We start from the raw sequence: 13303 nt of genomic DNA, 5'->3' as shown, positions 1-13303 counted from the left end.
GATAGCATTTTACAAAGCCTTGAGGCCGTGGATATGCCCACGCTTGTCTGTGTTCATGACCCCTCCTACGGTTCGCAATCTTCCTCAACCTCACAGATCGTGCCATGCATTCGGTAACATGCAACCAAGTCTGCACTATGCACTCATCATTGTGCATGCTTGGTTCTTTAAGCAATTCATAGATCGCTATAGAACACAACCACGCACAATAGAGTGCAATGTCTTTGGACATGCCCATTGTCACCTGCAAATCCAAAACAAGTTGATACATATTAAATTCTCAGCTTAACATGCTTCTTAGGAGCTTAGAAACATTCATAAATCCATACAACGCATAGGAACAAAGCAACGTCGAGATCCCAAACTTTATAAACTCATACAATAATAATAACAAGAATTTCCTCCGCCAAGGCTACTTGTTGCCCCCCCTTCCTTCCTTAAGGAATTCACTCATTGTGGCATGCAATCCTGCCAATATCTTCAGTCGCTCCCTCTCCAAGGCAACATTTTGGCTAGAGGTCTCCTTGAGATGGTCCAATAGATGTTTCCCAGTATCGGCCATTGTGGCCAAAGATTCCTCATACTTGGGAGTCACTCGACGACTTGAGGACATGGGTGCTTGTGGCTTCTCGTCATCTTGTGCTATAGTTACTTCATCCTTGTCACCGCCAGGGAAAGTAGCATCATCCATTGTTGATGAAGAAGCGTGGCTAAGAGGAGTGACCGTGGCTCTATCGTGGTAATACTCATCCACCACATCGAACCATTTACATGTGTGCCTCCTGTCATTGCCAGATACCGAGTTGTGAGCTTTGTCCACTCTATATTTTGCTAGCACCGCTTGCCACTTCTTGCGCCAACTTTCACTATCCTTATTGAAATCAGGGTAAATGCCGGCTAGCTTTGTGGCCACCTTTGCCCACAAGTTGACCCCTTGTTTCCCAGGATTGTTGAACTCCTCACTCATGCCCCCCCTGACATGAATGAGTTGGTCAACCCAAAATTCTTGCCACTTGCTTTTCTTATTGTCGTTGTCGTCATCTTCCCCCAAGTCCACCACCACCTTCTTTTTGGAGTTCCTGGGTTTCTTTGGCGCAGGTTGGGTCTCTAACACAATCTCCTCATCGCTAGGCTCCTTCCTCATGCCACGAACTCGCTTTGGTTGAGAAGATAAAGGGGGGTTATTGAGTGAGTTGGGTGATGGTTGGCTTCCTAGGGAATTGGGAATGGAACCCATGTTTGGGATACCTAGGGGGGATGATCGATTAGGAGGTTGCGCTACCATAGGTGAATGGGGGGGGCGAAACATGAAGGGAGAGTTTGGAGAAAAGGAAGGAGAATTGAGCATGGCTTGGAAGCCATGAGGTGGCACATGAAAAGGAGGAGGGGGAAATGAATAGAAATTAGAGTGCGGGAGAGGAGTTTGGGAGAAAATAGGATCATCGTCGCCGCGTTGTTGCGATGAATCAAATTCATGGCTCGTGTTGGAATCCATAGTACCTACATGGAACACGAAGAGAATATTAGCACCACATAAAATAAAAACACATACATTAGTCATGATAATGGAAATGCGGTTTGTGAGGGGTCACCTTATGCGCTCGCTTCACGTTGCCTCCCGCCCTTTTCGCACACCCCTAAAAGAAAAACAAAAGCACACAATGTCAAAGGCATGGCAAGTGTACCACAAAAACATTAAAAGAAAGGTAAATGGGTGGATAAAAAGAAAGCATGATTGAAGTGCATGTAAAAGCACCTTGGAGAATGGAAATTGTGAAGCTTATTATTATGTTCTCTAGAAATTCTAGAGGGTACAAAATCTCACCCTAGACCCTCTAATTTATAGGAAATTGAAGGGTGTTGGGGGGAGGGACGTTGGAAAATGAACGTTGAAAGTGGAAAGTGGCCGTTGGGAAAAAGGCCGTTGAAAAAAACATCCGTTGGGATTCCGTTTTTGGAAATTTTGGAAATGCTGCAGGCTGGAAGCCGTTTTGGGCGAGGGGGGGGGGTCGGCACAATTTCAACCAGCATCTTCCATGACGTGGCAAGGTGGGGGTGGATTTCCACCGCCCGCTGTGAACGCAGAGTGCCATGGGGCACTTTGCGATTGCATGGCAGGAAGGCGGCAGCTTGGCTGCCGCCTTATCTGAACCGGGCCTAAATCTTTCTTAAAAGTAGAGCCTGCCTTTGCCACTGCCGCCTTCACATTCGAGCACTGGCCCGTGTGTAGAAACACCTTGCAACGATGGGTCTCCGAGCATCCCTGTGCTTTGTTCTCGTACTATTTTTTCCTCCGTCTCTAGCTTCTTCCTCTACAAACCGAACAGAGCTTCCTGTTGGATTTTTTTTCGGTCTCAGCTACAATTACAGTAATAGTGAATCAGAGGCAGGTCTCTCTGCAGGTGATGGTGAATTGTTCTTCCCGATAGTGGAATCTGAGGGCTTCTCATCTGCGGGTGAAGGGTATTCTCTGGGAATCTTTGCGATGCCATTGAGCACTGCATCAGGAAACACTTCAGTCTACAGTATGTATTTGTCGATCTGCCGCACTGTAATAATTGATTTTTCGGCTAAGAGGCGCAATACTTCTGCTCGAGTTATGGGCAGTCATGACCTGAATAGCAGCGGTCTGGAAGTCAGTTACATTGAAGAGGGCAGCACGGCTATGCTTGTGTGGAACGCCCATCCGGGGCGCCCTCTCAAATCTGTGATGGCGATTTTGACCGTGAGTCACGATGGGGCGCTGGAGCTTCTGGATTATGATGGAGAAATTGTGTGGAGCGTCAGCAATGCAAGGTCCATGGAGATGCTAGACTCCGGCAATCTCCTAATCAATGATTCTTCTGATGCTGTTGTATATGAAAGCTTCAAGCACCCCAGCGACACGCTGCTAAAGAACCAGATCCTCCAGGTAGGGATGGAGCTAGTGAGCGCAGACTTGACATACTCAATGTCCATGATGGCAGGTGGCCTGAGTTTCTCATTGCGTTCAGCAACCTCTGGGTATCTGCCGTATTGGCAGCTCCCGGTCCTCCACAATTCAAGTACCGATGTTTCCAAGGCCTTCTGCGGGGGCGCTGATCAAGGCGCCTACGCTGTGCTGGAGGATGTGGAGGATTTTGGTACGCTCTTTCAACTGTATCCAGGCAGTTGCAACCACACTGAACGCAACGGGCTGTATCCTGAATATGGCGCCACATTCGGCTTAGTGAGGCTGGAGACTGACGGCTGGCTGCACTTCGTCAACCTTTCTTTAGGTTTCCAGAGTAGTGTGGATGTCGTTTCCAACAATGTGTCCACGTACAGATTTGGGATCGGCTCAGCTCGGTTCAGCCCAGGCTTAGTACCAAGCCCTTACGAAAGCTGGGGTTTCCGCGATGTCCCCTTGGCTTGCGGCCATTACAGTATTTGCTCAAAGGAGGGATCCGATGTCTTTAGCCATTGCACTTGCCCTCCGAGCGGCTTCACAGCCAACATATCACGAAACGGTAGTTACCATGGTTGCATGCTTGATGATACTCTCTCCCTTCCCAAGTGTGATAGTAATGGAGCCCCAGTGCCAGGCCAGACGCAGACACATCTCCAGCAACTGGATGACATCGCCGCCATTTTTCTCCTCTCTCGGGCAATTTTCCACAATAAGACTTCCAGCCTAGAGAACTGCATGCAGTCATGCAATTTCTCTTGCTCCTGCACTGGCTTCTTCTACGTGAAGAATATCTCCCTCCACTACAAGGGATCGGGCTCATACCCACGCTCCTAGCCGCTAAAAATGACTTGTGAAAAAAAGTAGCGGGCCCGTGTATTAGCGCGTGTATCATCGCGGCCAGAGACATATGTGTAAAAGCGCGTGTATAGGACTGCTCAGACGCATTCATACACGGACATATACACGCATTCTATCAGTTCAGATGCATTTAGACGCGTTGATACAAGCGTCTATATACGCGTTTTGTTACTTTAGATGCGCTTATACACGCGTATTTCTCAGGTTTGACGCGTTTATACACGTGTGTTTTACAGATTATCCGTGTATATACACGCGACTTTTAGCAGTTCTGACGCGTTTATACACGCGAATAGAGAGCAAAGAAAAAAATCTAGAGAGTGTTATTTGGTGCCTGAATGCTGTTCCAGCATTCTAGCACCCAATAACACTCTCTGGATTTTTTTTTGGTGCATTAGACCATCCACGAAGAACATATCCACGAGGAAGATTAAGACAAGAACGACATGAATGCATACGTTGTCAATACACGATTCAAGACAGACATGAATGTAATACTATCGATTCACGATTCAATATTACTATTAAAATTTCACACATATATACAAGGGAGTCCATATCTCGAAATAGCCCATGGCTTCAGTTTACAAAAAAATATATACAACCACATCCTCAATATGGAATGTGATACTATAAGTCTGAGTTAGACCCAGATGATGACTCGGTGCTCCCTCCATGCTCAGATGAGCTCACATCGGTCGGAATGTCCGATGAGTAGTGCTCACGTTCACCCTCTGCAGTGGCGGCGGGTGGATCATCAGCAGCTTGAACCTGTTCAAGTAATATATAGTATATAAAGTATATATATATATAATTCAATAAATCAAAATCATTCGTTTAGAGTTTTCAAGTACCTGTCAACCGTATGGTCTCATGGCCATCTCAAACTGCGCGTCCATAATACGTCCCTCGGCTCTGAAGATGGTCCACGTGTCACGTTTGCTATGCCGGCGAGCATACGCAGTATCGTGGGTTGTGGGCTTCTTTTTCGTAACCCGTCGCTGTATCATAATCAACACAATTTGTAAGATTAAAACAATCATAGAATCAATGAATTAAGTAAACAATAAAATAAAGTGGCAAGATACTTACGAACTCTGCCTCCCATGACTCGACGCTGCCAGATCCGAAATGCGAAGATCCAATGGTCTCCATCTGGATCCGTTCTCGTGCCTCCATATGCTGCCTGCTCTTCACGCCACCCTCTGCTCGTTTCTTTGCCTCCTTCCACTCGCGTTTGTGTGCAGTGGTGTGGCAGGTTTCTCGACAGGATAGTCACCCGCAGCTACATTTAGCTGATCATCGTACGCGAGTTTTTTAAGGTGAGATCTTTTGTTACTTAAGATCTCCCTTATTCGCGTCCTTTCCCATACATCCGAGAATGTAGCATGTGGGGGATTGGGGTACCGACTATGTACAGCCTCTATCACCTCTCCAACTAATCAGCTATTTTGATCTTTAAATTTAATAAAACAATTTCTATACAAGTTTGATACTACCCCACGCATGTACTCCATTACCTCCCTCCCCCTCGCATCCATCACTATCCCGTCCCTATCCGTCACATCATAGTAGATCACTCTCTCCACCTCTCTCATCTCCTCCTCTTCCGAACTGTCTCCTCTAACTCTTCTCCCTTTATCTCCTCTCTCACCGCGTGCCCTACTACCTCCCCCACCTCCCTCACCAAAGCACCCGCCGCATCCTCCACTCCCACTCTTCCTACTGCTGCGCTGCGGGTGGAGTCACGACTGGGGGATTGTCTACGTGATGCTGGCTGTGAGCCCTGACGTGACGGTGGCTCTAAGGGAGCACGTGATGGTGGCAGTGAGGGTGTGCGTGAGTGTGTCTGGGACGAGGTATGTCTCCTCGGTGGACGTGGAAGAGGAGAAGCTGCATGCCGTCTCATCGGACTCGTAGGTATAGACGACACTGGAGTGCCCTGGATACTCGCGGTAGGGGTATAGACACCAGGCATGGAAGGAGGGGGATGGGCATACATGTACTCTGTAAGCTCAACTGGACCAGGATGGCGCCCAAAATGATTTAGCATCTCCATCAGCCAATTGCTGTATGCAAATGGATCGGATGAAGAACTTGGAATATCCATAAAGAATCTGCAAAAATAATCCTCATGTACATCATGGACTGTCTCTTGACTCACACAAATATCATCATTCAAGTCACCTATCAGCCTGCAAACCATAGAAACAGGAAAGGCAGTCTCGTGTATACACCCATCCAGAAATGCATGTATACACCCGTCAAAAAACGCGTGTATACACCCGTCCAGAAACGCGTGTATATATAGTCTGTGCAGACAGGATACATGCGTTTCTACACGCGACCTGTGTAAAATTTTTTTTGAAAGCGACCGACCTTCGACAATGTGTCCTTATGAAAGGCCCACTGTCGCCTCTGTCAGAATCGTTCACCCAAAATTGTGTGCACAAAAGCAAAAGGACGGAAACAAACCCAAAAAACAAAGAGAAAATAGCATAAACAAATCTGAGGAAGGAGACAAGGCAAAGGACAAACTGACTCACCTCTGAAAAAGTGAGTCTTCTTTCTTGGTCGGTTTCCTCCTGTGTGTGCTCCTTCTTTGCTCTTTGCTCCCTCCTTGCACTTAGGTTTCGTTTCTGTTGGAAGAGGCGAAAACGAAAAAGAACAGATATGTTAGTTCAAAATCTTTATCTGGGGAAGGCGGGCTATTTTTAGTTTAAACATTCGTCGCGTTTATAAACGCGTGTATGTTCGCGTGTATTATAACTTAGCTGCGTTTATACACGCGTTTTGCAGGAATTACCCGCGTTAATACACGTGTTTTGTAAGAATTACCCGCGTTAATATACGCAATTTTTAGGAAATAGCCGCATTAATACACGCAATTTTTAGGAAATAGCCGCGTTCATACACGCAATTTTTAGGAAATAGCCGCGTTAATACACGCGATTTTTATACTTTCATTAAAAACATATTATGATTTTGTGTTTTCTGGTTTGTACATAGGATGTCATCAACCTCCTCAAGCAGTTCTGAGGAAGATGAGATAATGCATCATCGTAATCGCGATGTGTGGTTGGGACAACGGATCAAATGTATGTGTAATCGATGTCAAGGATGCATTGTACGAGCACGTCGAATTACCTTGAATCATATCTCCATGTATGGAGAATAGAATCAAACAGGTTTAGAGGTGAGTAGATGTAAATTGATAGTATTCAAATGACTCATGGTATCCAAATTAAATTAATAGAGTTGTAATATATAAACTCTAATTGAAGCAGGATGCAGTACCACACCCTAACATGGTGCCCTACGCGTGACGAGAGCACGCAAAGCGTCGACGAGATGATGCTGGAGCTTTGGGATCTATTGTCAGAGATGAGTGGGAAAGGGATGACAATAGCTTTGCACCCCACGAAGTTGTGGAAGAGGAAGTGTTTGATGATATGGTGCGGAATCTTTTTAAGGATGATCCCAAAGGTATGGACGACGATGATATGGAACAAGAGCATCTTTACAAGGCTTCATCGACACCGGTTTTTGAAGGGTGCACATTCTCTATTTTACGTGCTTCACTTGAACTACTCAATATACAAACAGTTTATGGATGGAGCAATGCAAGTCTTGACGCATTATTGAAGTAAGCATTCTAACTTACAAATTTGAATTAGTGGTTTAAGGTTTAGGATTTAAGACTAATTATAATTGATGATATTGGATGCAGGCTATTATTAAACATGCTTCCAAAGAGAAATAGACTACCCACCTCAAGAGACATAGCGAGGCACTATGTGACATCTCTTGGAGGATTGGATTATGATCGCATACATGCATGCGTCAATGATTGCATTCTCTTTCGTGGGACAAAATAGGAGGCTTGACATTGTCCCACTTGTGGTGAAGCAAGGTATAGAACAGATATAAAGAGTTTTGATGTACCTCGTAAAGTCTTGCGACACTTTCCTATAATTCCTCGCATCAAACACATGTTCAAGTGCAAATCCATAGCAGAGCTCATGTCATGGCATTCCTCACATCGATCGATATGGCATGTGGAGAATTCTCGCAGACACTCCTGCTTGGAAGCATATTGAAGATGAGTGGCCCAGCTTTAAAACAGAGCCCAGAAACTTGAGACTTGGCTTAGGTATGGATGGAGTAAATCCATTTGGTTTCAAAAGCACCGCATACAGCGTGTGGCCAGTTGTGTTGGTGAATTACAACCTTCCACCATCAATGGCGATCAAGAAGGGACATCTTATGTTATCCCTTCTAATTCCAGGGAAACATAAAGTCAAGCATATGGATGTTTATCTTGAACCGTTGATTGATGACTTAGAGGAACTATGGAGAGGTGTTGCGATGGTGGACAATAGTAGGCCTCCCTCCTCTCAACACTTCGACTTAAAAGCAGTGTTGATGTGGACAATGCATGACTTTCCAGGATACAGCAATTGTTCTGGTAAGAATTCTAATTACCTCCCTACTCTAATACTATTGGCTATATATATTAATTAAAAATATTGACTTTATTATTCTAACTTTTATTTATATTTTAACAGGTTTGAAAACATCGGGTAAACATGCATGTCCTGTTTGTGGCCCTTTGTTAGTACATGAGTATGCTGATGGTTTGTGTAAGACCATGTTCGATAATCATCATCGATTTCTCCCCTCATATCATCCTAAATATGTTACTAGTAAGAGTAACATTCCTCCACAAACACTTTGTGCAAAAGATTGGAAGCGTATTTGGGAGTCTACAAATATTCTTCCTCCAAATGACATAAACAGGTATAGTAATGTTTTTTCAATCTTGTTTTGTGTAGTCTCTAATTGGATTAAAGGTCACATAGAGCAATATTGCCCTTGTGTAGGTACTCCATTTTTTTTCGGTTACCATATTGGACCCATCTTAAGATCAACCATCTTCTTGATCCCATGCACATCTTCAAGAATGTGGGATCTGATATTTGGGAACATATTATTGATAAACGAGGCAATGTTAGCGTGCGTGAGGACTTGCAGGTCGCAGGACGTATGTGTCAAGCTTGGCCATGAGAGGTGGGTGGGCACGTTCGTCTTCCGCCTGTACCATGGATTATATCAAAGAAAGAGGAGAAGCAGGTAAAGCAGGCCATTATCACTTTGCGTACTCCCACTGGATGCATGAGATCATTGAAGGGAGCCTTTATAACCACTAAGAAAAGAGGCGTTGAGCAACTATATGGATTGAAGTCCCACGATTGGCACAAGATGCTTCAAGTAAGTGTTTTCCAAGTCTTGTACGTTGAAATTAAATTTTGTAATGCCATAAACCATACATACATGTGCTCTTATGTGCACAGTTCATACATACATATATGTGCTCTTATGTGCACAGTTCATTCTACCTACTAGCATCGACCATTGTGCAAATAAGAGTTTGAAAAAATGTATTTATAAGATGGGCGAGGTGGTGAGGTATGTAAAACCCATGTCAGATCACCCTTCATTATACCTTGCAAAATGAACGTGCATGAGGTATAACGTACTATTTATTTATTTTTTAGATATGTTAGTTCCAAAGCAATTGATCCAGCCACGTTGGATGATGCGCGTGTTATGGCAGTGGAGGTGGTTTGTTTGGTAGAGGAGACTTTTCCGCGAACCATTCTCACAAGTCAACTACATCTCATTGTGCATTTAGTGGACGAAATCGCTTTATGTGGTACTGTGCATGCACGTTGGATGTTCTTCCTAGAGCACTTCATGAAGACCTTAAAAGACTTTGTGAGGCAAAGTGCAAGGCCTGAAGGAAGCATGGCCGAGGGTTGGTTGATACAAGAGTCTCTTGTATATATTTCAAAATTTCTTGGTCAGGTGGACAGCTCTTTGCCACGACTATGGAGCAATGAAGAGGACTTGAGGAGATGACCTCTATTGCGCCTCAAGGAAAAGGACAGAGTAAAGTAATTGACAGAACATTGATTGATGATCTCAATTTCACTTGCATCCTTAATAGTGATGTGATGAGCAGATAGGTTACAAGATATGAGGATGCAAAGATAAAAAGGCAAGCAGAAAGAGCTCTCTTTCGGAGGCAACATGGCTCTCGTAAGGCGTACCCTAAGCATCTAGCAACACTTCCGAATGATATCCATGTTGATTGGTTGCATGAGGAAATGGAGAGAGCAAAGAGCGACGAGAGGGGCTGCATATCACGGCGGAAGAATGGGAGTATGCACGAGGATGCATGTTAAAGGTACATAGAACTAATGTTTTGTATTAGTTATAAGTGATTTACTTTTAATATTTATTCACATTGCTTACACAAATATTGCTTCTATTTTGGTCCAGTGCACTATGTTCAATGCTATATGGTGTGAAGGCAAGCATTTTCGAATACAAAGAATTGATGAAAAGAGGAATACACAAGATTGCGGTGTCATTAGTAGCTTTGAGGGAGCTAATGGAAAAATGGATGATTATTGTGACACAATAAAAGACATATTTAAGCTTGACTTTCGTCGCTTCTTTGTGTATGTTTTGGATGTCAAATGACAAATGAACGTGGTGAAAAAAGGACCTGATGCAACGATAAAACGCCATGCAAGTGGCTATGTAACTATTGACTCTACAAAGTTTTGGCAAACAAAGAAAGATAGGCTCGTATTGCCACAACAATGTGAGCTAGTATGCATTTTTTTACTAATGTGTTTCATGTACATATATATCTAAGCTCACGTACCCCTTGACTTTTGATATGCTAATTAATTACTGTAGTATGTGTATTTGAGTATGTTATCTATCTACCAATGGTGCATGACATTAAATGGTGGTACGTCATCCCTATTACACCACGTTCCAAAGTGATGTATAATACATTCACTGATATGGAGCATATGGAGGATGTAACAAGCCGCAATGAAGATGATGTCGAACATGCCAATGAAGATGTTGTGATCGATGATCAAGAAATAAGAGATGATCATGATAATGAGGATGAGCGTGCCATTTCTCATGATCATGAGAATGACCCTACCATTGAGGATGATGGTGATGTTGATGAGGATGATCAGGACATCGATACCATTATCAATGGAGTACAGAATATCGATAGTGGAATAAATTTAATCGTAGCCTTACAAATTGATCAAATGGATATCGATGTTGATCGTTTAGCAAAGATGGATCTTATTGAAGATGAGATCGAACCCTAACCAATCCGTCACTGTATCGTTCTAAATTGACGACATTTCTATTGTATGTGTTGTCTTTTAATTATCATCTCATATGCATGATTTATTTTTGAATATATTTCATTGTTGTAAATGTATGTAGTGGGATTGTGTAATGATATATACTGTAATGTACTATGAGATGGTTTAAAGAAAATAGTTCTTAATTTTTAAAGGAATTCAATTTTTTTTCAGTTTTTCTTTACCAAGCGTGTATTAATACGTGTATGGCAACGTGTATTAATGCGTGTATTATTGCATGTATATAAACGCGCTTATACACGCGCTGATAAATACAAATATATACGTAAATTTAAATGCCAAAATATACGCGCTCAATTCTATTCAAATACATGCGCGACCATACACGCGCTCGTAATTTGTCGCGTGTATGGCAGCATTGTCTTGTAGTGCTCTGTTTCCCCATGGAGGAAGGACTAACTTTCCTCAATGTTACTACACTAAGCAATAATGCTACCCCAGATTATGTTGCATATCTGAAGCACAGCATCCCTATAATTTACAGTCCTGACACTGGTAGTGGAGTGAAATCACATTTTAGTGTGCTGGCTCAGGTGGTCATAGTAATCTTGTCATTGCTAGCAGCAGCAGGACTGGTTCGGTATGGGGTGGCAGCCAGAACATGGTACACTAGTAGATACGTGACCGATGACAATATAGAGTTGCTTCAGATTTTGCCCTCCTTGATTACAAGGTTCTGCTACAAAGACCTGCACACAGCAACGCAGGGCTTCACCAGATCACTGGGTGGGGGCGCCTTCGGATCTGTGTATGAGGGTATCTTGCCTGATGGGAGGGAAATTGCAGTCAAGATACTACGGTCGATGGCACTGATGGAGGCCAGCTTGTCCAAGCAATTCATTGCTGAGATCACTGCCATATCCCAAACTGGTCATGTGAACATTGTGAATCTGCTGGGATTCTGCTGGGAATCTAACCATCGCTTGCTTGCCTACGAGTACATGCACAAAGGCTCTCTGGACAAGTGGCTCTTCCAGACAATAGAAGAGGAGGATCGACCATTGCTAGATTGGGCAACACGCTTCAAGATAGCAGTTGGTGTAGCAAGGGGTCTAACATACCTCCATGAAGAATGCTCGCAGGCCATTTTGCACCTGGACATCAAGCCCCAGAACATCCTGCTAAGCCAGGATTTTGAAGCCAAGCTTGCCGACTTCGGCTTTTCAAGGCTCATGGCAAGGGACATTTCTCAAGTGATGACTGCAGTGAGGGGCACTCCTGGGTACATGGCGCCAGAGCTGTTCCTATCCAATGCTGCCATGACCAAGAAGTGTGATGTGTACAGCATGGGGATGGTGTTTCTGGAGATTGTAGGAGGCAGGAAGAATGTGGACATCTCCTTGATGCTTCGCCAAGTGGGCGACATGCATGCAACAGCTGCCTTGGGAGAAGATCAGTGGCACTTCCCTAGCTGGGCTGCGAGGAAGTGCGAGGAGGGCAAGCTGCTGGATGTGGTGGACAAGCGCTTGAAAGGCGTATTCCAAGAGGAGGAAGCTCGGAGATTGGTGCTGGTTGCCATGTGGTGCCTTCAAGGCAATCCGATCATGAGACCAGCCGCATCGACGGTGACAAATTGGCTGCAAGGGACCACCCCTGTTGCCGTGGCTCCCCCCTTCTCTAACATCGCCAACGCCCAATCGAGTCTCAAACCTAACATTTCATCCTCAACAGCCTAGCTTATCTTCAATGTCTTATGTAACTGTTTCATTTGAGTCGGTCTGAAGTCCATGTCCCCTTACCTTTATCGTACGGTGATATAAGTCTCAAAACAAAACTTTTTTTCTAAGGATGACCTTTAAGCTCAACCGCTTTTTATAGAAAATTTTATAACTAAAATTTCCAAAAAACGAATCTTTAACTAAGAGCACTGGTTTTTCTCCAATTAAGTCATGAAAATTACACTAAAAGATGTTTTTTTCCTTGACATTGGGTGATATCACAATAGATCATATAATCAACATCACACATGATGCCACAATTCAAATATGTGCTTTGCTTAACAAATACATGTAGTTTAAAGGTAGCAATCCACGAGCAAGATTCTATCTATATAAGATTGTGGAATGTGCTCAAGTATTATAAGTTGTAAGTCTTCATGCAAACTATCTAGACTTTCAAATAGGGAATAGGGAATCTCTAATCATTAGGCTTGTGCAAGACCAATGCAAAACAACCTAGAGAGTGATGTGCTACAATAAGACACTACAAGGCATACATGGGTCTAGCGAGATAGGGGGTTAACTGTAAA

The 13303-nt window shown here is 43.8% G+C and overlaps 1 protein-coding gene and 1 long non-coding RNA gene across 2 annotated transcripts; one reads left to right on the top strand and one right to left on the bottom strand.

Moving 5' to 3' along the window:
* Positions 1-875: 875 nt before the first annotated feature.
* Positions 876-1825, bottom strand: LOC147607841 (uncharacterized). Its single transcript, XR_015264636.1, has 3 exons — positions 1757-1825; positions 1593-1637; positions 876-1500 (listed from the first exon to the last, which is right to left on the bottom strand). It is a non-coding gene; the product is annotated as an uncharacterized LOC147607841 (long non-coding RNA).
* A 420-nt stretch (positions 1826-2245) lies between these two features.
* Positions 2246-12731, top strand: LOC147607840 (G-type lectin S-receptor-like serine/threonine-protein kinase SD2-5). Its single transcript, XM_086790109.1, has 2 exons — positions 2246-3488; positions 11497-12731. The coding sequence occupies exons 1-2, from the start codon at positions 2246-2248 to the stop codon at positions 12729-12731; spliced, it is 2478 nt and encodes an 825-aa protein (XP_086646235.1).
* Positions 12732-13303: the final 572 nt, after the last annotated feature.

This window comes from Cibotium barometz, chromosome 54 (assembly GCF_041138505.1).
Source record: "Cibotium barometz isolate CiBa-2024 chromosome 54, ASM4113850v1, whole genome shotgun sequence".
Taxonomy (NCBI): domain Eukaryota; kingdom Viridiplantae; phylum Streptophyta; class Polypodiopsida; order Cyatheales; family Cibotiaceae; genus Cibotium; species Cibotium barometz.
The sequence above is the reverse complement of the archived record's forward strand: the minus strand, read 5'-3'. Positions and strand labels throughout refer to the sequence as shown.

Coding starts and splice junctions, on each gene's coding strand:
- LOC147607840 (XM_086790109.1), top strand. CDS start 2,246: ATGGGTCTCCGAGCATCCCTGTGCTTTGTTCTCGTACTATTTTTTCCT. Junction 3,489..11,496: donor AGCCAACATATCACGAAACG/GTAGTTACCATG, acceptor ATGCTACCCCAG/ATTATGTTGCATATCTGAAG.